At 48.6% G+C, this 23,167-nt stretch overlaps 2 protein-coding genes across 2 annotated transcripts in view; one reads left to right on the plus strand and one right to left on the minus strand.

Moving 5' to 3' along the window:
* Khk (ketohexokinase) overlaps positions 1 to 5,890 on the plus strand; it is a 10,269-nt gene extending 4,379 nt beyond the window's left edge. Inside the window, exons 2-7 of the mRNA XM_021162331.2 lie at positions 1,492 to 1,626; positions 2,913 to 2,985; positions 4,162 to 4,308; positions 5,190 to 5,278; positions 5,358 to 5,515; positions 5,604 to 5,890. Of these exons, the coding sequence (XP_021017990.1) occupies positions 1,492 to 1,626; positions 2,913 to 2,985; positions 4,162 to 4,308; positions 5,190 to 5,278; positions 5,358 to 5,515; positions 5,604 to 5,689 (688 nt within the window). The 3' untranslated portion in view covers positions 5,690 to 5,890. The remainder of the gene's footprint in view (positions 1 to 1,491; positions 1,627 to 2,912; positions 2,986 to 4,161; positions 4,309 to 5,189; positions 5,279 to 5,357; positions 5,516 to 5,603) is intronic.
* Positions 5,891 to 8,032: 2,142 nt separating this feature from the next.
* On the minus strand, positions 8,033 to 19,067 carry Cgref1 (cell growth regulator with EF-hand domain 1). The gene is made up of 6 exons (XM_021162330.2): positions 18,869 to 19,067; positions 10,404 to 10,506; positions 9,397 to 9,462; positions 9,233 to 9,303; positions 9,014 to 9,135; positions 8,033 to 8,884 (listed from the first exon to the last, which is right to left on the minus strand). Exons 1-6 carry the CDS (start codon positions 18,984 to 18,986, stop codon positions 8,384 to 8,386), a joined length of 981 nt encoding a protein of 326 aa, XP_021017989.1. The 5' UTR covers positions 18,987 to 19,067; the 3' UTR covers positions 8,033 to 8,383.
* Positions 19,068 to 23,167: the final 4,100 nt, after the last annotated feature.

Consider the following 23,167-nt stretch of genomic DNA (forward strand, 5'->3'; position numbering starts at 1 on the left):
AGTACACTGTAGCTGTCCTCAAACGCACCAGAAGAGGGCATCAGATCTCATTACGGGTGGTTGTGAGCCACCATGTGGTTGCTGGGATTTGAACTTCGGACCTTTGGAAGAGCAGTCGGGTGCTCTTACCCACTGAGCCATCTCACCAGCCCAGGACGCTGGTTCTTGCTTAGAATAGTGGACTCTCCTTTATGGACCAATCATATTTGAGGGGTGAGCCATTCAGAGTTCTTTCTGTGCATTCAGCAAACATTTAATATGCCAGACACTGTGGGCGCAAAAAAGTCAGTTAGCAAACAATATTTCTAATGCTTTGGGGGGCACTATTAAGGGACCCTTGAGTTGTCAAGTCAGGAGATGATGCACTGCATTCGACAACTCTGCCGAGCTTAGGTGCTGCTTACCGAAAGGGAGGTGTGCTCATAGTGAGAAAACCCAGGGTGGCTGGGCTGCTGGGCCGGAGTGGAACCAGCCTCCTTGCTGTCCCTCTGGGATAAACTTGAAATGATGTTCCTAGGCTCATTCTAACTAGAGGACATCATGTGACATTGTCCTAGATCAGGCCCATATTTAGGGACCTCCCACAAATGCACCAACTCATTGCCAATAGGGGTTGGTCTAGTTTTTAGAAGATGGTACCCAACAGGTCCCCTAAGGTGATACCACTTCCTGGCTGGTCAAACTAGAGAGGTACCATGGCAAGATTGGAAGGGATCCCAGAAAGCATTGTGCCATGAGGATGAACATGCAGAGAGCAGCTGGGAGGGGTCCAAAGTATTACCTTGGTGATTAATTATTGATTCTGCCTGCAAGAACCAAGCCACAGTACCCATATTCATTAAGTTCAAATGGAATTCAGGCTCTAAAGCCTTAACTCTACCTCTGTCTAGCTTTAAGGATGGGGAGCAAAGCTTTCCAGCGTGAACTGGACTGAGACTGACCTGCAATGTTCAATCCTGCTTCTCCGATATCCAGGGTCTGCACGCTGCCTCTCTTGTCCCCTGCTCCCACCTGTGACAAGACTGAGATTGCCAGCTCCCTCCTACTTCCCTCTGCTCAGCCCTCTGCCATTCAGGGTCCCTGGAGACCCTACTCTCTCCCTGCTAGTCCCCCAAACTCTTCCCAAACTGCTCTTCTGGGTTACTCTGCCCTGGCAGTTTTGTCCTGGATGACCTCCGCCAACATTCTGTGGACTTAAGATATGTGGTCCTTCAGACCGAGGGCTCCATCCCCACTTCTACAGTCATCATCAACGCGGCCAGCGGCAGCCGCACCATCCTGCACGCCTACAGGTTTGTACACCTGTCTGCTCTGCGCTTCACCAGCTGCTGCCGCGGCCGTCGCTACACTGCACTCACAGAACAGGACCCTTCTTCTCTGAGGCCCATGTGCTCCAAAGCACCCTTTCCACATCCAGAGGAGATCTAGGCTATGTGTAACTCTAATCTGTGTTTCCTTGCCCTCTCCCTGGCTCGGGTCCCTTCCCCAAAGCTTCCTGGTGGCTGACTTCAGGCAGAGGGGCGTGGATGTGTCTCAAGTGACTTGGCAGAGACAGGGAGATACCCCTTGCTCTTGCTGCATCGTCAACAACTCCAATGGCTCCCGTACCATTATACTCTACGACACGTAAGGGCCCCTTGGCCTTTCCCCACCACAACCCACCAATCAGTCCCCCCTCTCATCACTGGGCAAACCAACTGATCTCCATCCATTGCTCCTCTACAACAGAAATTGCCCCCTTGCCAAACTGTTCAGTAATTTCCGAATTGTCTTCAATTAGGGGAGAAGTGAGGTGGGAAGGGGTAAGCTCTGCTCTGCTTGGTAATTTGCCCTTGACCAGCACAAGGGTGGGCAGGCAGGCCTGTAAAGAGTGTAATTTATGATATGATTTTTCATAATTAGCCAATCAGCACCTTGGGTCTGGGTGTATGGAGATGGGAGACAACACAAAGAAAGCCTTGATGGGCTAAGGGACCCACTGGGACTTCTAGAGTCAGTTCCAGAGCTTCGAGCCTGCAGCATGGCATCAAAGAGCTGAGGTTTAGGCCCCTTCAGAGGAAGCCGTATGTGTCAAAAGGGTGTATCTCAAAAGTGAGTGGGCATTCCCATACTAGAGGTGACTTTCAAATTAGGCAATCTTTTTCATTTCTCTATTAAGCAAGTGGTGATTGGCAGCAACTCCAATCAAGGCCGTGCACACGGTACCTCAGGTAGGGAGAGGAGAAGCTGAGGAGAAAGGTTTATTGCCCTCTGGCCTGGATCCAGGCATATTCACATACGTAGCTCCAACTGCAGAAGGCCCAGGAGACCAAGGACTTTTAGCCCCAGAAAAGCTCACTCATGCCACTGGTGAGGATGGAAGGCCCTCTACTGCACTACAGAAAGAACACATGCTGTGTGGCCAAGGCCACCTAGACCAGCCAAACAAAACCTCTTCCTCAGAGTGCCAGTTTTGACCTAAGGGATGAAGTGGGGAGCCCGACTCAGCAGGGTGTTCTGTCAGTAGCAAGCTCCCAACTAAGAGACTAACTAAAGAAGCTTTGTAGTTCGCTGTGTGCTCCCAGCAAAGGGCCTTCTGGGAAGTGTAGTCTCAGCAAGGGGCCTTCTGGGAAGTGTAGTCTCACACACTCATTCTAGAGGATGTGGTTTCCAAGGAACATGGGGCTGGCTTCTTGTCACATGTTGTAATTGTGTTTATCCTTGGATAATTTAACACAGACACACACCAACAACAACAAAAAAGGACAGCTAAGCAAAGTAGGACAAGGCTCACCTCACCGTAGGGCTCAGAGCTCTGTGCTCCCCAGCCTCCTGCCATGCTGCTGGTATCACTACTAGATACAGGGTCCCTAGATGTCAGAGACCCTGGTACTGGCTGACCTCCTTTTGTCCCTTCCTGTCTTGTGATGTAGGAACCTGCCAGATGTGTCTGCTAAGGACTTTGAGAAGGTCGATCTGACCCGGTTCAAGTGGATCCACATTGAGGCAAGCCCTTCCCTACCTGTGTTTCTAGGGGCTTAGCCTGTCAGGCCCTTCTGCATGGTCAGCCTCTTCTGTAATTTCTTTGAACCATGAAATATGGTAGGGATAATAAATAGCCCTCCCCCATCCCTCTCCACTCCTGTGTTTTCCTATGAGGAAACTGAGGCCCAGAAAGATAGAGAGATACAGGGGCATACAGTCACAGATAGCACTGGGCAGAAGACCCCATTTTTGTGTTAGGCTACCTCCCTCCTGGTATCTGCCTTTGCTGACTTCTTTTACTTCTCAGGACAGGAAGGAGAGGGCCTGAAGGGAATTAGAACTTTCTTTCCAAGGGAGAAGTTTTGTGATCAAGATGAGAGAAAAAAAAAAATTTTTTTTTTTTTTTTTCAGTTTTCGAGACAGGGTTTCTCTGTGTAGCCCTGGCTGTCCTGGAACTCACTCTGTAGACCAGGCTGGCCTCGAACTCAGAAATCCGTCTGCCTCTGCCTCCCAAGTGCTGGGATTAAAGGTGTGCACCACCACGCCCGGCGAGAGGAAATCTTAAGAGGTGTAGGTGTCCACTCCTTGTCTCATCATTTGACTTAGTCTTCAGGTTGTGTCCCTCTCCCTCTCCATCTCCTCTTCACTTTCCCTCTCCTTTCCCATCTCACCTTCCTGGTCACTCTCTCCCGCTTTGTCTCATTCTTGTTCTCTCTGCGTGTTTTGTTTGTTTGCTTGCTTGCTCTTTGTTTGACACAGGGTCTGACTATGTAGACCAAGCTGGCCTTGAACTCACAGAAATCTGACTGACTCAGATTCCCAAATTCTGGGATTAGAGGAGTGTGCCTCCACACCCAGCCTTTTTCTTTTTTGCTTCTTTTTCTGTCCCGCCTTTCTAGTGTTTTACTATGTAGCCCAGGTTAGCCCAAAATTCACAATCTTCCTGCTTCAGCCTCTCAAGTGCTTTGTACACAGGCATGTATGTCCAGCATCTTTTATTCTTCAGTCTCATTTGGGAAATGAAAAATTTGGCCAATAAGGTCTCCAAGGTCCATGACAGTCCTAGAATTATGTAGCTGCAATAGTGCTCCAGCCCAGCTTCCTCCAATCCCTCTCCCTGCTCACCCAGAGGTCCATCAGGGAGGAAGGAATGAACTCTGTATCAGCTAGGCTCTGAGCTGCCCTGTCCTGCCCCAGGGCCGGAATGCATCGGAACAGGTGAAGATGCTGCAGCGGATAGAGGAGCACAATGCCAAGCAGCCTCTGCCACAGAAGGTCCGGGTGTCGGTGGAGATAGAGAAGCCCCGTGAGGAGCTCTTCCAGTTGTTTAGCTATGGCGAGGTGGTAAGTGTCCTGCAGCTCCTCTTGCCTATCTCTAGCTAATTGAATTCTTAGAGCTAGAGAGGACCCTAGTCCTGCCTACCAGCCTCTGAGTGGCAGCCTAGCAGCTCCCAGAAGACCACAGCTGGGAGGCTGGAGATGGCCCAGAAGTAGACCTTTCCCGCTCAGGTGAATCCACAGGCATACGGCGGACAGGGCTCAGACAGCTATGGGCGTCCCTTGTTTGTCTGCTTTAGTCTTTCCCTCTGCAAAAGAAGGAATGGCTGCTCTCTGAGTTACCAGTTTTTCCCACTTAGATGGCATGTTGTGAGGGCCAGTAGCAACGAGAGGAGGATGGGAAGGAGACTCGTACAAGGAAAACTTGGGCCAGAGTGTAAAGGGTATCACAGCTAAAGCTGGTTGGACAGTGTCCAGATGTAGTTTGTTGGCCTTGTTGGCCAATTAAAAAATATGGCAGTCTGATCCCCATTCCCCCAGAACTATTCTAGGGACTCTGTCTTGAAGCCACTGTGGAGAGAGCCTTGTTTTACAGATGAACCCACTCTGCAGGGCTGGGCTGTGTGGGGAACAGATGAAACACAGCTCACTCTTGAGAGTCAGTCTGGCTTGACTTCACCCCAAGATGGCGCTCCAGGCTCTTTCTGGGTTTTGAATTCCCTCATGCCAGAATGAAAATACCAGGGCTACAGTATCACAGTTCCCAAGGCTGTATTTTGGCACAACGTAAGCAAACATAAAACGCGTACCTGTGGGTCAGCCAGAAGCCACACTGGGGACTTACGTGACTGAGTTGGAGGAGTTGTGCTATAACCTGGAGTCAACACCAGGTTGTTGGTAGTGAGTAGCAATTAGAGGTGGCTGCCAGTCTCTTTCACTGTCTACAGGTGTTTGTCAGCAAAGATGTGGCCAAGCACCTGGGGTTCCAGTCAGCGGTGGAGGCCCTGAGGGGCTTGTACAGTCGAGTGAAGAAAGGGTGAGTTGGGAAGCCAAGAGAGGGTCTGAGGGGTCTGGGGGATGACGGGGACTAGTGCCGATCTGTGTGAGTCTTACAGGGCTACGCTTGTCTGTGCCTGGGCTGAGGAGGGTGCCGATGCCCTGGGCCCCGATGGTCAGCTGCTCCACTCAGATGCCTTCCCACCGCCCCGAGTAGTAGACACTCTTGGGGCTGGAGACACCTTCAATGCCTCTGTCATCTTCAGCCTCTCGAAGGGTGAGGTCATCACCATGCAGCCAGGGCAGGGCTGGGCCTGTCATGCTCCCAAACACCAGGCTGAGCCTGCTATTTGTCCTTTCTCCAGGAAACAGCATGCAAGAGGCCCTGAGATTCGGGTGCCAGGTGGCTGGCAAGAAGTGTGGCTTGCAGGGGTTTGAGGGCATTGTGTGAGAGGCAAGCGGCACCAGCTCAATACCTCAGAGGCTGGCACCATGCCTGCCACTGCCTTCTCTACTTCATCCAGCTTGGCATCCAGCTGCCATTCCCCGGCAGGTGTAGGCTGTGAGACAGCCTCTGTCTGTGTCTGCGTCTCTGTATACCTATCTCCTCTCTGCAGATACCTGGAGCAAATAAATCTTCCCCTGAGCCAGCTCTGTCTGTCTGTCTGTCTGTCTGAGTGGTTTTTTTTTTTTTTTTAATTGATTTTCTGTTCGAGATAGGGTCTGGTTGTGAAGCCTAAGGTTGGTCATGAACTTGAAACGCTCCTGTTTCAGCCTCCCTGTGCTGGGATCACAGGCCTGGCTCATTCGCCCTCGTGGATCTTCACCCTGCTCTGGTTGAAACTGAGGTTCTGACACTACAGTCCAGCAACTTCTCTCTTCCTCCTTCTTCATTCTTCAAATAGCCTCACCCACCAACCCAGAGGGGAGGGCATGCAGACCAAAGCAGCTAACCTGCTCCCACCTCCTGTCAGCTGTCATCAGAGGAGTTTCATCCAGATCAGGGAGAACAGACAGCCAGAGAAAAAAAGCCCTCCAGACTCTTTGAGCCACGCAGACTGTGTTAGCTGTGGTGGTCAAGGAGCCTGCTTTCTGGGTTTACAGGTCTTTGCTCAAACTACCTTTTTCCATGGGTTCCCCAGGAACCTAAAAGCCCCCAGAGCTTCAGTGAAATTGGTACTTCGACCACAAATGTAACCTGACACAGAACACTGCCGCTGTCCCTTGGTGAGGTTAGAACCAGATGACGTGTCAGGATCAGGTTCTAATATGAGATCTGGGACAACTTGATAAAAGCATAGGCTTCCTTGTCAGACAGACATGAGTTGAAGTAAGATGTTTAATTAGGGCCGGAAAGTGGTGGCGTATGTTTTTAATCCCAGCACTTTGGAGGCAGAGGCAGGGGAATTTCTGAGTTCGAGGCCAGCCAGGAGTGAGTTCCGGGACAGCCAGGACTACACGGAGAAACCCTGTCTCAAAAAAAACCAAAAAACCATACTTAATTAGGCGTGTGCCACCTTAGGGCGCATTGCTTAACTCCATTCTCTTCAACCTCCCATTGGTCAAATGGAGTTGATGTTTGCCTGGTCATAGAATCATTGTGATGATAAAAATCAGACAAAATGCTATCTTAAAATGTTAGCCTGGGGCTGGCGAGATGGCTCAGTGGTTAAGAGCGCCGATTGTTCTTCCGAAGGTCCGGAGTTCAAATCCCAGCAACCACATGGTGGCTCACAACGATCCGTAATGAGATCTGATGCCCTCTTCTGAAGTGTCTGAAGACAGCTACAGTGTACTTACATATAATAAATAAATAAATCTTTAAAAAAAAATGTTAGCCTGGTGTCTGGCGTGCTCAAGGTTCTCAGAAGGAAGAGGAAGATGAAGAAGAAAGAGGGAGAAGATGGTTATTAATGCCATCACTAGGACTGGGGATCCATACAGGGGAATGGGGACCATTGTCTGCCTAGAGCTACACAGAGTGGAGAGGGAACTCCAGGGGAGTGCTGTGCTCCAAGGATAGACTAAGCTAGCTTGTGAGGAGCGGGTGTGTCAGCAGTCCCAAGAAGGCGCCAGGGACTGCAGCTAAGTCTTATGACTTGCACCTGACTTCCTCACCTGAATATAAGCCACAACCATCGTGAGAGCTGCGCAGGTGTACCAGGTTACTGGCGAATCCATTTTGGTGGAGATATGCCCCTGCTGCCCTGATTAGCTGAAGCTGCGTACCTGGTGAGGTGATGTGGGCTGCTGTGAGTGGATGGGAACTGAGAGTATATAAGAGTGAGAGGCCCAGGGTTTGGGGGAGATATAAACAAGAAGAAAGATGAAGACTGAATAAACTGCTGTTAGAAGGACTGGTGGTCATGTCGTTCTTGCTGGTCGAGAGCAGATGCAACACTAGCTAGCTTCCTTTCTTCTTTTATTATTATTATTATTATTATTATTGCTATTGTTATTATTATTACTATTAGTTATAGTAGTAGTAGTCATAGTAGAAGTATTTTGATTTGATTTTTTTGAGACAAGGTTTCTCTTTATAATAGTGCTAGCTCCTCTGAAACCACACTGTAACTCACAGAGATCCTCCTGCCTCTGCCTCCTGAGTGCTGGGATTAAAGGCATGTGCTACCACTGCCCTCTCTTCCTGGGCTTGTTGCAGCTGGAAGTGGCTAGTGTGTCTCAGGACCCCTAGGAAAGTTGGGTCTCCATCCCTTCAAGAGGTTTGTCCAGTCCCCAAACCCTTGTGCTCTGAGGGGAAGGATCTGGGTAGGCTGGACCAAGGACACATGGCTGTGGAGACACATTCGCTCTGTTCTTTATTGGTTGTTTGTGGCCTGAAAGCTGCTTCTCGGCTTATGGTCTCCCTGAGCTGCACAGAAAGTCCTACTTTCCACTGAAGCCATAAAGGAGACATGGGAGTGCTTTTTTTTCCCCCTCATCAAGACAGGGTCTTACACAGTAGCCCAGCCTGGCTTCAAACTTGCTATGTGGCCTAGGCTAGCCCGGAGCTCTCAATGCTTCTGGGGTTACTAGCTTGCACCACCGTCCCCATGTCAGAGGTGGCTCTAACCCCACCACATTCACACACCATGCTTCTGCTCTGCACTGAGATTCTGAGGGGCTTGAGCCTATGCCGTCGGGCTCATATCTCATCGTTCTCCAATTGGATGCTATGAGCCTCAGCCTCATTTGGAGTGTTTAGGCTCTCCAGTGTTTCCACCAGCAGTTCTTTGGCTTCTCCTTCATTGTCCTTGATCTCCACCGGTTCCTCAGCACCTTCTCTGGGACCTGGGACATCGCCTTCAGACTCTGCCTGTCCCCTAGCCTCCTCTTCAGGGCTTAGGGTATCTACTTTTCCCTCTGTCTGATGTCCAGCCTCCTGTTCAGGCTCCAAGGATTCCCTCTTGGCCTCTACCTGGTCCCTAATTTCTTCTTTAGTCCCCAGGGACTGCTGGGTTTCTGACTGCAGTGGACTGTTGGCTAAAAGTGGCTGACTTCCAGCAGGTTGTGGCTCCTGGAGAGCTGGGGGAAGGGACTCTGTGTGTTTGGGGACTTCTGGGAAGTTGATGAGCTCTGCAGGAGTCATGAGTCCGTCTCCATCCAGGTCCTGAGTCTCGAGCACCGAGTCTACTACTAGGATCACCTGTGGAAACAGTTACCAGAGATGTTTTCAGGAACCCAGCCGCTCTCTAACAGCCTCGTCCCTGCCACATAGGATCTGAGCTTCCCTTTTACGGGTTGCTAGTCTCTCATGATTTCCAGGAGCGCTTACCGGGTTAATGGGAAAGTGTGCAGCTCCAGGGGCCAGAGCTGCTGTCAGCATGGACAGTAGCTCCAGGCCGTCCAGCTGTCCATTCTGGTCATAGTCATGAAGAGCAAAGAGCGAGAGCAGGACTACAGAAGAGAATCTGGGTTAGAGAAAGCAAGAAGCCACGGGGCAACCACACAGCCCCAGGTCCATTCCTGTATCCTCCCAGCACCAGGCCTTCACCTTGCTCCCGGTCCATGTGCTCAGGATCCTCTTCCATCTTCTCTAGTCCCTTGAGATAATTCTGCAGATGTCTGTTGAAAAAGTGGAAAGTCAGCAGGGAGAGTCCTGTCTGTGACCTGTCACTTGTCCAATTAATGCCTGCTGAAAGCCCCCAGCTTACTCACCGGAGCTGCTCAGGGCCTGGCTGGAAGGGGTTGGGCGTGAGCTGCTGTTGTACCTCAGGGTCCAACCTAGAACAGGAGAGAAACAGCAGCCCATAGCCTAGCTTAGCAGCCACTTGGTAGATTTCTCCCCAGACTCAGGACTCAAAGGGAGATGTTCCTCCAAATTCCCAGAAAAGGCTGTAGGGAAAAAGCCTTCTGAGAGTTCAACTCCTAGCAACCTATAATTGTGGCTCACGACCATCTGTAGTGAGATCTGATGCCCTCTTCTGGTGTCTCTAAAGATCTGTGCCTGTACTCATATACATAAAATAAATAAGTCTTAAAAATTTTTAAAAAGAAAATGCCTAGTGAGGTTGAGGCTACCATAGCAGACACACAATAGAGGCCCAAGATGATGGTCCAGGGTGTGCTAAGACGTAATGGTTTCTTATGGTCCTCCTGAGGCTGGTAGCAATGCCCAGGATTCTACAGACCCATTTTGTTCCTTGGCACATCATGCCTCTTCCTTTTTGAAACAGAGGGTATGGATGCCAGTCCAGACTTTATGTCTGCCCAGAATCTCAAGTATTCCTACTTCTGCATGTGGCTACTGTTTGCCCACATCACCCTGGAATGCAGAAGTGACAGGAGTTGTCCCAGACAGTTTGGTCACTGCTGCCAGCCCTCCACTTCCCCATGATCCCAATGCACATAGTGACTGTGAGAAAGCAGTTCTAGTAAGCCAGAGATATTAAGCTAACGACCTATTTTCTTGGCATTCCCAGTGTCAGGTCTTATTCTAAGATGATAGTCCCTGTCTGTGTTTCTGGCTTCCTTCTGATGCTTCACACTGGACTAGAGCTGAACTCTTGGCTGCAAAGAGTTCTACAAGCATGCACCAAGGCCCTACTTGGGGCGCTGTACCTGGAGATGATGGAGACTATTTCTGCAGGCTTCTGGCTCCCCTAGAGTCCTAACATCTTTCCAGAACTCTCCTTGTCCCCGCCCTGCCTTCCTAATCCTCTTACCTTGCAACTCCATCCTTGGGAGCAGCTAGACCCAAAGGGAGCAGCAATAGTGGCAGCATCAACGCTTGCATCAGCCACTGGAACATCCTGCTGGAACCTGGAGCTAGGAACAGAATTGGAGAGTCAGGGGGTCTGCCAGTGTTCGGGAGTCAGTTGGCTCAGACAGAAATGACTTCCCTCCTTGCATGTGGAACCATTCAGCATAGGAGAAAAGATGCCTGCTCAGGGAGGACTATGCATACGCATGGGCCACCTTCCATGGAACGCAAGATAAGTCCTACATGTAAGAACACATATAAATTCTGCTCCAGTCTATAAAGTGCTCCGTAGGAGACAGCTCTGGGTGTGAGGGCTCCTTCTCATGTCCCACTGGCCCACTTAAGTGCTATGTAAGTGTATCTGTTCTAGGGCAGGCCACTTTATTTACAGATGGTAAAAGGATAGATTAGGATGTTGGGACTCTCTGAAGATGAAAACGTATACAAAGAGACTAAGAGGGAGATGGACTGTTAGTCTGTATTTATGAAAAACCTACCGAGGCCTGGTGTGGTGGCACATGCCCCATGATCCCAGCACTCAGGAGTCTGAGGCAGGAAGACTGTGAGTTCAAAACCAACCTGGCTGTCTCTATGTTATACATATTTGGAAATGGAAATATGGAAATAGTCAAATGCAAAGTGAGTCAATTTATAACACAAAGCATAAAGCTCTTAGGTTTGTCCTAGGGGTATGTACATATGTGATCTTCCAAGGAGATACAAGCCCACCAAAACTGAAGCATCTCCCCCCCAAAAAACCATCTCTGTGCAGAAACATAATCAGATGTTTGGTGGTCCAAGCAAAGGGTCAGGCTCTCTCGTCTACCAAACCTAAAACTCGGCCATCACTTGATTCTTCTAAAGAATATTCTGTAGCTTTCAGCGGATTCTCTGAGAGGTCTGTGACCCTAAGAAGGTTCAGATTCATGTCCAGGGTGGATGTCAGTTCTGTGAGAGTTTGGAAGTAGAGCCGGTAAGTGCCTGGCTCACAGGAAGATAAGCAATATGTTCACCTTTTGAGCTGCCTTGAGCAAGAAGCATCAGAGTGAAAGTCTAGAAAAAGATGAAGCTATCACAGATACAGACCTGTGCTTGTTTTTCCACTGTGTGTGTGTCCATCTCCCTCCCCCTCTCTGTAGTGTAATGTGTGTGCGCATGTGATATATGGACTTGTGAGGGTCAGAAGGTGACATGGGCTATCTTTCTTTGATCACTGTCCTTGATCATAAGAAACTTTCAATGATTGAAAAAAAATATTGTGGTGATGTGTGCATATGTAGGTCAGAGGACAACCCTGTGCAGTCTTTGTTTTTATCAGTCCCAGAGATAAAACTCGGGGACCCAGGTTTGCACTGTAAGTACCTGTAGCTGCCAAGCCACCTTGATCTTTTGAGACGGGATCTCTCACTGAACCTCATCGGTTCAGATAATGTCTGTCCAGTGAACTTGAAGGATCCACCCATTTCTACTCCCCCACAGCACTATGCCTGACTTCTGGGGATCTGAACATTCAGGGAAATTCAAAGAATAGGGGCAGCAGTTAAGAGTTTGGAGGCCACCTGGATACTGAAGCTGGAAGTGGAAGGCAGAAATGTCAACAGAAACTCCAAGGAGCTAAACAGAACTCCAGGCTCTACAGATTGGTGCCTTATTCCTTTCTGGAGGGTTAGAGAGGAAGTGTAGAAAAGAGAGCTGCCCTTGAGACCTGTGTGGCAGGTAGCAGGGGTTAGAGGACTAGATGGCAACCTTGAGAACTGTTTGTGTTCATAGTCTCCGGGATTAGGATGAGGTCCAGCCTCTAAGATGAAAAGAAGGGGCACATTATGGTTGAGAGGGCCTGCTGCCAGAGAGGTCAGAAGGAGAATTTCAGCATGTGTGGACCCAGGGCTGGACCAGAAAGAGAGTAGCATGGAGTGTCATTGGCTCTGCGTTGTCTTCTAACAGCCCGTGTATTAAACATGAAGGTACAATACCCAGCTTGGCACTATGGGACAGGGGGAACCTATTAAGAGGTTGATCCTGGGTTGGGGCAGCAGCCCAGTCAGCAAAGTGCTTCATGCTTGCTGTACATGAAGACTTGAGATCCCATCCTCAGTGGACTTGAAAGAGGGGGCAGGGGAGGGGCTGGGGAGGGGAGCTAGAGACAGGTGGGTCCCTGGGGCTCACTGGCCAGCCAGCTAAGCCATTAGTGAGCTCCAGGATCAGTGAGAGACCCTGTCTCAAAACTGAAGAGTGAGTGATTGAGAAATACACTCAACGTCTGCGTCTGGCCTACACACACACACACACACACACCAAACACACATGTACACCCAACTCAGTGTACATACATCCACCCAGTCAAACATCATGAGGCAGGGTACAAAAGCAGCCAGACCAACTGATTATGAGCTAAAACCTCCAAAACCAAGAGTTAAAAGGTAAATCTTTTCTTGTTATAAGTCGATTGTCTTACAGTAGCAGAAAATGACTAACACACATGGGAAATCAAACGACACAGACCAAGAGGGCCAGCATGGGTGGAAAGCAGCTGTACAATTTATAGAATGCAAATACACATTTTTTATTAAGTAGCCCAGGTTGCCCCCACATCCCCCTGCCTCTGCTTCCCAAGTGCTGGAATTTCAGATATGTGCTATCATGTCTGGCTATTCATTTTTTTTGTTTTTCATTGCTGGGGGCCAAACCCAAGCCTTCATGCTTGCAAGTCAAATGTTCTACCACTGAAAGTGCACTGCCAGGCTACTTATTTTTAAAATATTGTTTTGCTGGGTGGTGGTAGTGCATGCCTTTAATCCCAGCACTCTGGAGGCAGAAGCAGGTGGATCTTTGTGAGCTCAAGGCCGACTTGGTTTACAGAAAAGTTTTAAGACAGTCAGGGCTACACAGAGAGACCCTGTCTCCAAAACCCAAAATAAAAAAATAAAAATAAAAAAATAAATATAATAAAATACTTTTAAAGATTGTATGTATTGTATGTATGTATGTATGTATGTATGTATGTATGTAGTATGTGTGAGTGTTTCGTCTGCATGTGTGTATGTGTACTGGGTGCCCAAAGAAATCAGAAGAGGACATCAGATCCCTCAGAACTGGAATTTCAGATAGTTGTGAGCCACCATGCGGATAAGTGGTTCTCAACTTTCCTAATGCTGGCTTTTAATACAGTTCCTCATGCTGTACTGCCCCTGTTTTGATTCAGACCCAGGACAAATTGCTGAGGTGCATATTTTACACAGACCTGAGCTCCATGTTCTCCCAGCATCCCTCAGTCAGTCCCTACCTGCTACAGGCATGGCTGGCACACCCTGCCCTCTCCTGTGAACTTTCCAGCCTAGGGGCTGGGCCTCCCCTCCCCCAGAAGCTCCTCCCCATATAATGCTGATGTTTTCCGAGCTCTCTATCCCCCACCCACTTTTCTCTCTCTCTCCCACCTCTCTTCCTCTCTTTGCATTTTCTCTTTCCCTTCATGCACAAGCCTGCTTTTTTTTTTCCTCTGCCCTTCCCCTCTGTCTCCTTCCCCATGGCAACTTCCCTAGCCCTGTTTCTTGGGACCAGTGAATCTGCCTGAGAGCCACCCTCCAATAAACCTGCCCTTATGTACTTTAATTTGACTTGAATTGGCTCATTTTCATCTGGAGAGAATAACTTATCAACCCTCAACCATAAAATTACTTTTGATGCTACTTCATAACTCATTTTGCTACTGTTATGAACTGTAATACAAAATATCTGATATGCAGGATATCTGATATATGACCCCTGTGAAAGGGTCATTTGACCCCCAAAGGATCACAACCCACAGCTTGAAAACCACTGATGTGGATGCTGAAAGCTGAATTTAGGTCCTCTGCAAGAGCAACAACAGGTCCCATGAATTGTTGCCCCATCTCTCCAGCGCATCTCTTTACTGTTTAAGTTCCTAGTTATCAATCCGCTGAAGGTATGAGATCAAACTACTTTTTCTCCTTAAGGATTACAAAATTATATAATCAGGAAAAGAGACACATATTTAAATAAGAGACAGATAAACAGAAGCCAAGTGCACTGGCACATACCTATAATCCCAGCTCTTCAGAGGGGCGGGGATGGGGTGGGGTTTGAGGTTGTGAGTCCAAGGCCAACCTAGGCAATGCTGTAAGATCCTGACTGAGAGGAAGAAAGGAACATAGAAATACAGAACTGCTAGGAAAAGGAGGAGTAACTCAAAGGTGGAGTGTGAGGACCCTAACTGAAGGCTCTGCCTCGCACTGGCTGTGTGCCTTCCCTGTCTCAGGTCTCCATCTGCAATGCAGGTTGACAGAGCACTTCCCTGGGGCCACGGTGGTAGCTAAATGAGATGAGGTGTTTGCCTTCCAGAAGTTGTCTTGGCTGCTCTGTGGTGGCTTCACACACATCTTCCCTCCTGGCCTTCCCACCTGAGTCCTTCAAGTCAGTCCTTTCCTCCTGTCTGTTCCTGAGACTCACGTAATTTAAATCCCTCAGAGCTAGCTGTCAACGCTTGTTATCTAGACCAGCCTCTGAGGCTGCTTTTTAGAAGAGCTCTGATGACAAACGGGTGGCAGTTTTGGAACAGCAGGAAGTCCCCTCACCCACTAATCCATTCCCTCATTAGGCTGACTGCAGGGGTCCCCAAAACAGTTTTGCTTATTTTGTTGTTGGTATTGTTGTTGTTGGTGGTGGTGTGTGTATAAATGTGTGTATGCACGTGCATGCATGTGTCCATCTGTCTGTGGGCATGTGTGCCTCAGTGGAGGTCAGAGGACCACTTTCAGGAATCAGTTCTTTCCTTCCACCAGGTAGGTCTAGGGGATCAAACACCGGCCAAAGGCCTTTGCCATCCATCTTGCTGGCCCACGTCTACTGTTTGTTCTTACTTTCCTTCCCACTAACTCTGGAGTCTAAGTCACCTCCTGTTACATGTTTGGACTTAGTGGCTGGCTTCCAGGTGACTAGGATAGCGGAAAATACTGCCAGATCAGGTAGTATCTCAGTCTCTCTGTGTCTCAAAAATCAAAACCAAAACAAAAATAAAAACAAAACCAAAATGAAACAAAAAACCTTAGAGCGATCTTGGTGCCCTCCCTTAGCCCCCAAGGCAGACAAGTGTGAGAATGACCTCCGTTCCCAACTGTGAGCCTTCCAGCTGTCCTAACCAACAGTAGAATAGAAGAAAGCTGGTCTCCACTGCCCTGCCTAGACAGCATCCATGAGAAAAGCTAAGGTTATCATCTGAAGCTACTAAGTTGTTTTGTCTTGGTGGTTTTATGAAACAAGGTCTTGCTGTGTAGCGCAGGCTAGCTTTGAACTCATGTAGCTCAGACTCACTGAAATCCTCTTGTCTCAGGCTCCCAAGAACAGGCATTCTACTCATGCACCTCCACACCTAGCTCTGGTTGTCTTGACGAAACGGTGTCTCCCTGTATGGTCTCCTGCCCTGCTGGAATCACAGGAGCACAATTCTGCATGATTCTGCTTTTTAACCTATAGAGGACTCCCATCGCCCAGCTGGTACTAAAGCCTCAATATGATCATCTAGTCTGCCGAGGAGGAGCGAGACAAGGCTGCCGCTGCCTTCATCCTGCTCTGCACGTGCAGCTGCAGCGAGCCTGGAGCTGGGCAACTTGAGACCATCTGGAAGCAGGAGTGGGAGAACATCCATCATATATGGAGCCCTTCTGAAGACCTGGGGTGCGGTGGGAACTCAGGCTCTCCTCTATCTTTGGATCCAAAACCACTAGGTTTTGAGTGGCCTGTTAGGTAATCTTAATAATCCAAATGCCAGCCATGTAAGAGCTGGCTTTGTAAGTGTGAACCTACTTAGCCACTCAGACCTTGCTGTCTGTTGTTCTGCTGTAGCTGTCTTGAAACTATCACCTACTTCTGCTCTGGGATCTAGAAATCAATGATGATTCTGAACCCTCCCTATGAGAATCAGTCACTGTCCTCTGTCCTGTTGAGTCCTTTACATAGGTAACTATTTAGTGTGTATAGTGGACAGAAGCAGCGGATAGTGAATTCCTTGTGTGTGTGTGTGTCTGTGTGTGTGTCTGTGTGTTGTCGTAGCCTGTGGTACTGTCTTTATACACACATCATATAAGCATCCCTTTGATAGAACTCCATTGCTTCAGAAACAGTTTTTAATTGTTTATTGTTGAGTTTATGTGTGCTTAAGTGTAGGCCAGTGTGTGCCAGGGCGCACCTGTGAAGGTCAGAGCACAACTCTTGGGAATTGGCTCTCTCCTGCCACCTTGTGGGATATCAGGTTTGAACTTGGGTCCCCAGGCTTGCTTGCAGGTACCTCAACCCATTTTGCTGGTTCCTTCAAAATCTTTTTTTTAAAAACAATGGGGCTCAAAATCTATTCAGAGCACTGTTTCAGTTCCCAGTACCCATATGTTAGCTAACCACCATCTGTAACTCCAGTTCCAGAGGACCCGAGGCCCTCTTCTGTCCTCCTATGTCCTTTTGAGGGCACTGCATACAAGTGATACACAGACATACATGCAGGTCACACAGACACACAGACACAGACACACACACACACACACACACACACACACACTCAAAATAAAAACAGTATACACACGCCTTTACTCCCAATACTTGGATGGCAGAAACAGGTGGATCTCTTGAGTTCCAGGCCAGCCTAGCCTACAAAACAAGTTCCAGAACACTGAGGACTACAGAGAGACCCTGTTTCAACTAATTATTGGATTAATTAATTAAAAAATCCCACAGGGTCTCATATCCCAGGCTGGCCTCCAACTCATCATGTAGCTGAGGATAACCCTGAACTCATGACCCAAGTAGTAGAATTACAGGGATGCACCACCACACCCAGCAACTCCAAGTCCTTTGGTGGCTCTTTGTTTTTCAAACCGTCACACACCCATGTCCTCACCCATGCGTTCAGGTATGGTGTCATCTCTGTCTCACCCTCCAGTGCTCCAGCACAGCAAACACTGCTTCGAATGGCAGCTCACTAGGTTTTCTTACTTAATAGTCTCAGGGTTTTTTTGTTTGTTTGTTTTATTTTTGTTGTTGTTGTTGTTGTTTTTGTTTTTTTTCCAAACCTGTTTCACCTTCAAGATGGACCTTCCTGATAACCTTAGCATTCAGTTGCAGTCTGAAATTTATTTATTTAATTAATTACCTAAAAAATTAAGGGCACTGCATGGGCACTTGGAGTCTAATTTAGTTTTCTCAATGCTTCTAGCCATTGTTTAAGCCACACGTCCACGGGATGTGTGTAATATGACTTACCCATGCTTACATCATGTTAAGCACTTGTAAGAGTTTTTGTAACAGAAATAGCATGGCCATTGGACAACTGCTAATAAAATAAAAATGGTCCTAGCCATTTCCCATAATTATAACATGCATAAACATAACTACCGTAATAAATACCTGAAAACCGCTGTACCTGCTAGTTAACAGTTGTGATATAGCTCAGCTAAGTTATTCGAGTAAGACACACACACACACACACACACACACACACACACACTCTCTCTCTCTTTTTCTCTCTCTCTCTTCCACAATGACCTTCTGCCTTCAATTTCTTTAAGCCTTTGCCCTAGCTCACAGGAGGAGACTTTGGCCTTGAGGTTGGACCATTGGTCAGCCTCTGACTCTGCACTGTTATGTGGTCTTGGCAGGTGTCTTAACCTCTCTTGACCCTATGGTCTTCATTTTTAAGATAACGAGCTTTCCTAGGGTCTTAGGGAGGGTACAGTGAGATAATCTAGGTTAATATAGGGCCAGCAGATGCTTCACGATGTGGCAGGGGTCTTTGGAGGCTTATGTCAAACAACTTCTCATTTCAGAGACATTTCTTTCCCAGCATCCTTGACAAATAGCCATAATGCCCCTCCTGAATCTTTTCAGGACAGGAGCTGGTACCATGAAGGGCATCCATTTCATTTCTAAGTAAGTGGAGAAGTTATTGAATTGAGTCATCTCCCTTGATTTAGCCCTTAGTGTCCGGGTCGAGGGAGGGGGAGTCTTAAATGACCGCAGCTATACAGTCAAAGGGGCACACATCTGAGCTAGCCTGAGACCAGCCACCTACAGCTGGATGACGATGGACAGTGTCCTTCAATCATCTACATCTACTGAATGAGGTGGAACCCTGGCTAGCTACTAGAACACCGCTGCCGGCCAGGACTCTTGGACCTATCATCAAACCCAGGGGCCTCGGAAGCTTTCCACCTTTCCTCTATCTGCTCTCAGGGATGACCTCTTCCCTAGTGGTCGGTCCTAGGAGGCCAGGGCCACCTCCCCAGCCCAGTCCAAGCCTCAGGGATGAGGAGGACTGTGCTCTCTGCATCCTAACCGCCAGCAGAAGGTCTCCACCCTTACCCCCAAGGTACGGGGTGCCCCCGCCGCCCACTGAGCCCTGGCCCCTGCCGGAGTCTGACCCACCTGCTGCGGCGGCGCTGTGCGCGACTGGGGCTCCGGCTTCGTGCGCTCTATAGGCACCGCGCCGCTCTCGCCCGGCTGCCCGCAGCCGGCCCTCCCCCGGGCGGCTCCACGTGGCCATTCCACGTCGCCCTCCCGGCTGCAGCCGCCGCCCAGGCCGGGGCAGAGTCCGGAGCGAGCGACAGCCACGGGAGGGCCACCGCCCCTCCTTGGGCAGACCTGTCCCGCAGCGCCTCCACCTGGCCTGTGGATCTGAGAGATCCTTGTGGATCTGAGAGAAAGATGGATGGATCTGAGATGAAAGATGGATGGAGACCTCAGTGTGTGTCACTGTGACTCAGATGGAGGCAGACTGGTTTGTGATTTTGAGTGTGACGAGCTGGTGTGGCTGAGTATGTATGTGTATATGACAGGCTGGGAAGGATTTGTGAGTGTGGGCGGCTGGTGAAGCATCTATATGAGGCATGTATTCAAGAGACAGAGTAGTGAGACTGTTCTGTGTATACAAAGTCACAGAAGGGTGAGTCTGATGTGCATGTGTGTATTAGACACATAGACATGTATTGATGAGGCAGGGGTGTGGTATGAGAGAGACAGAAATAGTTAAAACTAGACAGATGTGAGGCTGATGCTCATTAAAAAGTGCCTTTGATTATGCTGTGTGGGTGTCACTGGCTTTATCTGAGAAACTCGTTAGTGACTAAAAAGAATGACTTACTGTTAGTATGTGTGATTGTGGCCTTCAACTGGAAAGAGCAGTGTGGCCCATACCTGGCTGATTATCTAAGAATGTGACAGCATTGAGCAGGTTATAGGTATCACGGCATGGGAACAAAGTCCTCTCAAGTTGATGGAGCTGAGATTCCAGGGAAGGGATCAGGTCCAGGGGAGCATAAGCAGTAAGAAGAGGAGGCTTCATGTATGGGGAGAGGCGTGTGTGCGGGGAGAGGCGATGGGGCTGTGTGCTAGACGAGACCACAGCCACAGGAACAAGTTTTCCAGTGCAGATGCTGCAGCTCTAGGACCACGGCTTTATGATCAAGATGGAGTGTCACACACCTACTTTTATCCCAGTGGTAAGTCCCTCTGCCTGAGCTCTAGGCTACCTCCTTACCCACTGGCCCATGGACTTAGATTTTTTTGTTTTTGAATAACTTCATGGGGGCTAGAGAGATGGCTCAATGGTTAAGAGCACTGACTGCTCTTCCAGAGGTCCTGAGTTCAATTCCCAGCAACCACGTGGTGGCTCACAACCATCTGTAATGAGATCTGATGCCCTCTTCTGGTGTGTCAGAAGACAGCTACAGTGTACTCATATAAATAATAAATAAATAAAACCTTCAAATAAGCTGGGCGTGGTGGCGTATGCCTTTAATCCCAGCACTTGGGAGGCAGAGGCAGGTGGATTTCTGAGTTCAAGGCCAGCCTGGTCTACAGAGGGAGTTCCAGGACAGCCAGGGATATACAGAGAAACCCTGTCTCGAAAAACCAAAAACCAAAACCAAAACAAACAAACAAAAAACCCTTCAAATAAAACTTTCATGCCTCGGGACCTTCAGTCAGCAGCCGTCACAGCCACAAGCCCCTCAGACTGGCCTTCGTTTGTGGGGGACGAGGCACTTTTGGGCATGGCTGGCTTGGCTCAGTGCCCACCGTTTCTTACCACACTGGTCCTCTGGTCTGGTCAGTTGGTCTCAGGGTGCACCAGTGTTCCTTGGGTCCCCCTCCCCACTCTCCATTTGCCTGTGTGTTTATCTGTTCATGTGATCCCCATCAATATCTATCAGGGGTTCGGGTGCAGATCATTTGCTCCTTTCACTCTCTTGCCCATCTGTTCTTCCCACCATGTACGGACACATGAATAGCATCATTTATGAAGAGCAGGCCATGACCAGGCACTAAGCCCTGTTAACACCTGCTCCTGGATTCTTTCATATTCCAAGTCTGTGAGCAATACGTTCTTACTGCTGATAAGCTGTCCAGTGTAGGCTGGAGGGATGGGCTTAGCTGTTGATAGAGCATAGTGTGCTCTTACAGAGAATCCAAGTTCGGATCCCAGCACCCATGTCAAGTGGCTCACACTGCCTACAATTCCAGCTCTGGGAGCTCCAATGCCCTCCTCTAACCTCCTCAGACACCTGTACTCACATACACCCCAACACACAAATGTGGACATACAAACACCTGCACAGACACAACAAAAATGAATCTTTAAAAAATGCCCAGTCTGAGGTGTTTTGTTATAGGTCACCAAGTGGAGATAGAGTGTTTATGAACACTGCTGTAGCTCACCCACAAACCATCAGAGGCTGTAGGAGATGCACACAGAGATCCTCAAGGAAGTCACTCTGATGACCCTTGATTCTTGTGTCCAGACTCTGAGAATACACTTCTATCAGAACGGCCAGTTTGTAAAACTTTGTAAAACATGAATTTATCATCCAAATGCTGATATGCCAAGAATAATGGTTGGGTTTACACTTGTAATCCCAGCACTTAGGCAGAGACAGGAGAATCACTTCAAGTTCAAGGCCAGCCTGGTCTGCCTCACAATTACTGGGCCAGGCAGAGATACACAGTGAAGCCCTGTCTCAGAAGCTAAACAAGCCAGGGGATGGTGGCACTTGCCTTTAATTCCAGCAGTTTGGAGGCAGAGGCAGGCAGAGTTCTGTGAGTTGAGTTTGAGGCCAGCCTGGTCTACAAAAGTGAGTTTCAGGACAGCCACAGCTATGCAGAGAAACTCTGTCTCAAACAAAACAAAGCAAAACAAAACAAAACAACCAACCAAAGCAAAACCACTCCAACTAAATGGAAATGGCTCCAAGATATCTAACTCCAGTCTAAAAGAACTAGCCCTCAGGAACTGAATATGCTACTGATTTGTGCCTGGTTCTGGGTTTTGTGGCTGGTGCTGACACTGAAGGGATCAACACTTTTTGTTTGTTTGTTTGTTTGTTTGTTTGTTTTTTCAAGACAGGGTTTCTCTGTGTAGCCGTAGCTGTCCTGGAACTCACTTTGTAGACCAGGCTGGCCTCAAACTCAGAAATCCTCCTGCCTCTACCTCCCAAGTGCTGGGATTAAAGGCGTGTGCCACCACACCCGGCTTGGGGTCAATGCTTTTAAGGAAAAGGTGTAATGATATTCAATTACCTTGGAGACAAAAGTCAAGAAAAGCTTTGCAGGCTGGAGAAATGGCTCAATGGTTAAGAACACTGACTGCTCTTCCAGAGGTCATGAGTTCAAATCCCAGTAGTCACATGGTGTCTCACAACCATCTGTAATGGGATCCGATACCCTCTTCTGGTGTGTCTGAAGACAGCAACAGTGTAATCATATAAATAAAATAAATAAATAGTTCTTTAATCAAAAAAGAAAAGAAAAGCTTTGCATAGTCTCAAGGGAGAAGCACCAATGTCCTTTAGAAGCCAGCAAAGGGCAGGCACAGTCTCTGTGAGCTCTGGAGCACAGAGGCTGTCCTTAGTTGCTTGAGAGAGTGGACTTTGGGTTTCAGGGGAGGTGTAAATACCCTGGGCTACCAACTTGGGCTCCCGACTAATAGATGCAGATAGAAAGGTACAGAGTCTAAGAAAACGGAACACGTACCAGCATTCTGGTTTAACTTGTCAGAAACTGAATGCGTTATCTTCCTCTTCAAGCCTTTCCCTCCTGTGGTCTCTCCCGGGACTAAACACCTGCATTTGTGCTGTCTGGAGCGGTGTCCCTGTTCCTCCTCTGCCTCAGCTTTACCCTACTGAAGAGTCCTGCCAAGTCTACCTTCTATCTTGAAGATCTTCATTCAGCCAGCTGTTTTCTGTGCCCTCAACAGTGTCTGAGTGGCCCCTTAACTCCTTTCTCCTCCTCCTTCCCTAAGTAGCCTGAGGGTTTCCTCTGCCCTCAGAAAGCTGTTCAGCACCTGCTCCCTGACTACCCACACCTAGACACACATTTCTTTATGGCTTCTGTAAGAAAGGCCCTAACTCCACATTTTCACTTATCCCACTTGCCTGGGAAACTCCTACTCATTTTCTGCCATTGAAAGTTTAGGCGTCATTTTCACCTGCCCCCAAATAGTAGCAGGGAACATTCCCTTTTTTTAATCCTAAGAGTTCAGGCTCGGGAACATTCAGATCTCATACAGGTTTTTCCTTTACATATCTTGATATCTCCGTGCCTTGGCTGGTCCCTGGGGCGTTTATATCCACTGCCTTCTGCATAGCTGCTGAGCAAGTCATCTGTTGCGCTTTCTGTTGGTGGGGATTAGTAAGAGACCACGTAGAGACATTTAACCTAGGGAGTACAATG

This window comes from Mus caroli, chromosome 5, assembly GCF_900094665.2.
Source record: "Mus caroli chromosome 5, CAROLI_EIJ_v1.1, whole genome shotgun sequence".
Lineage (NCBI taxonomy): Eukaryota > Metazoa > Chordata > Mammalia > Rodentia > Muridae > Mus > Mus caroli.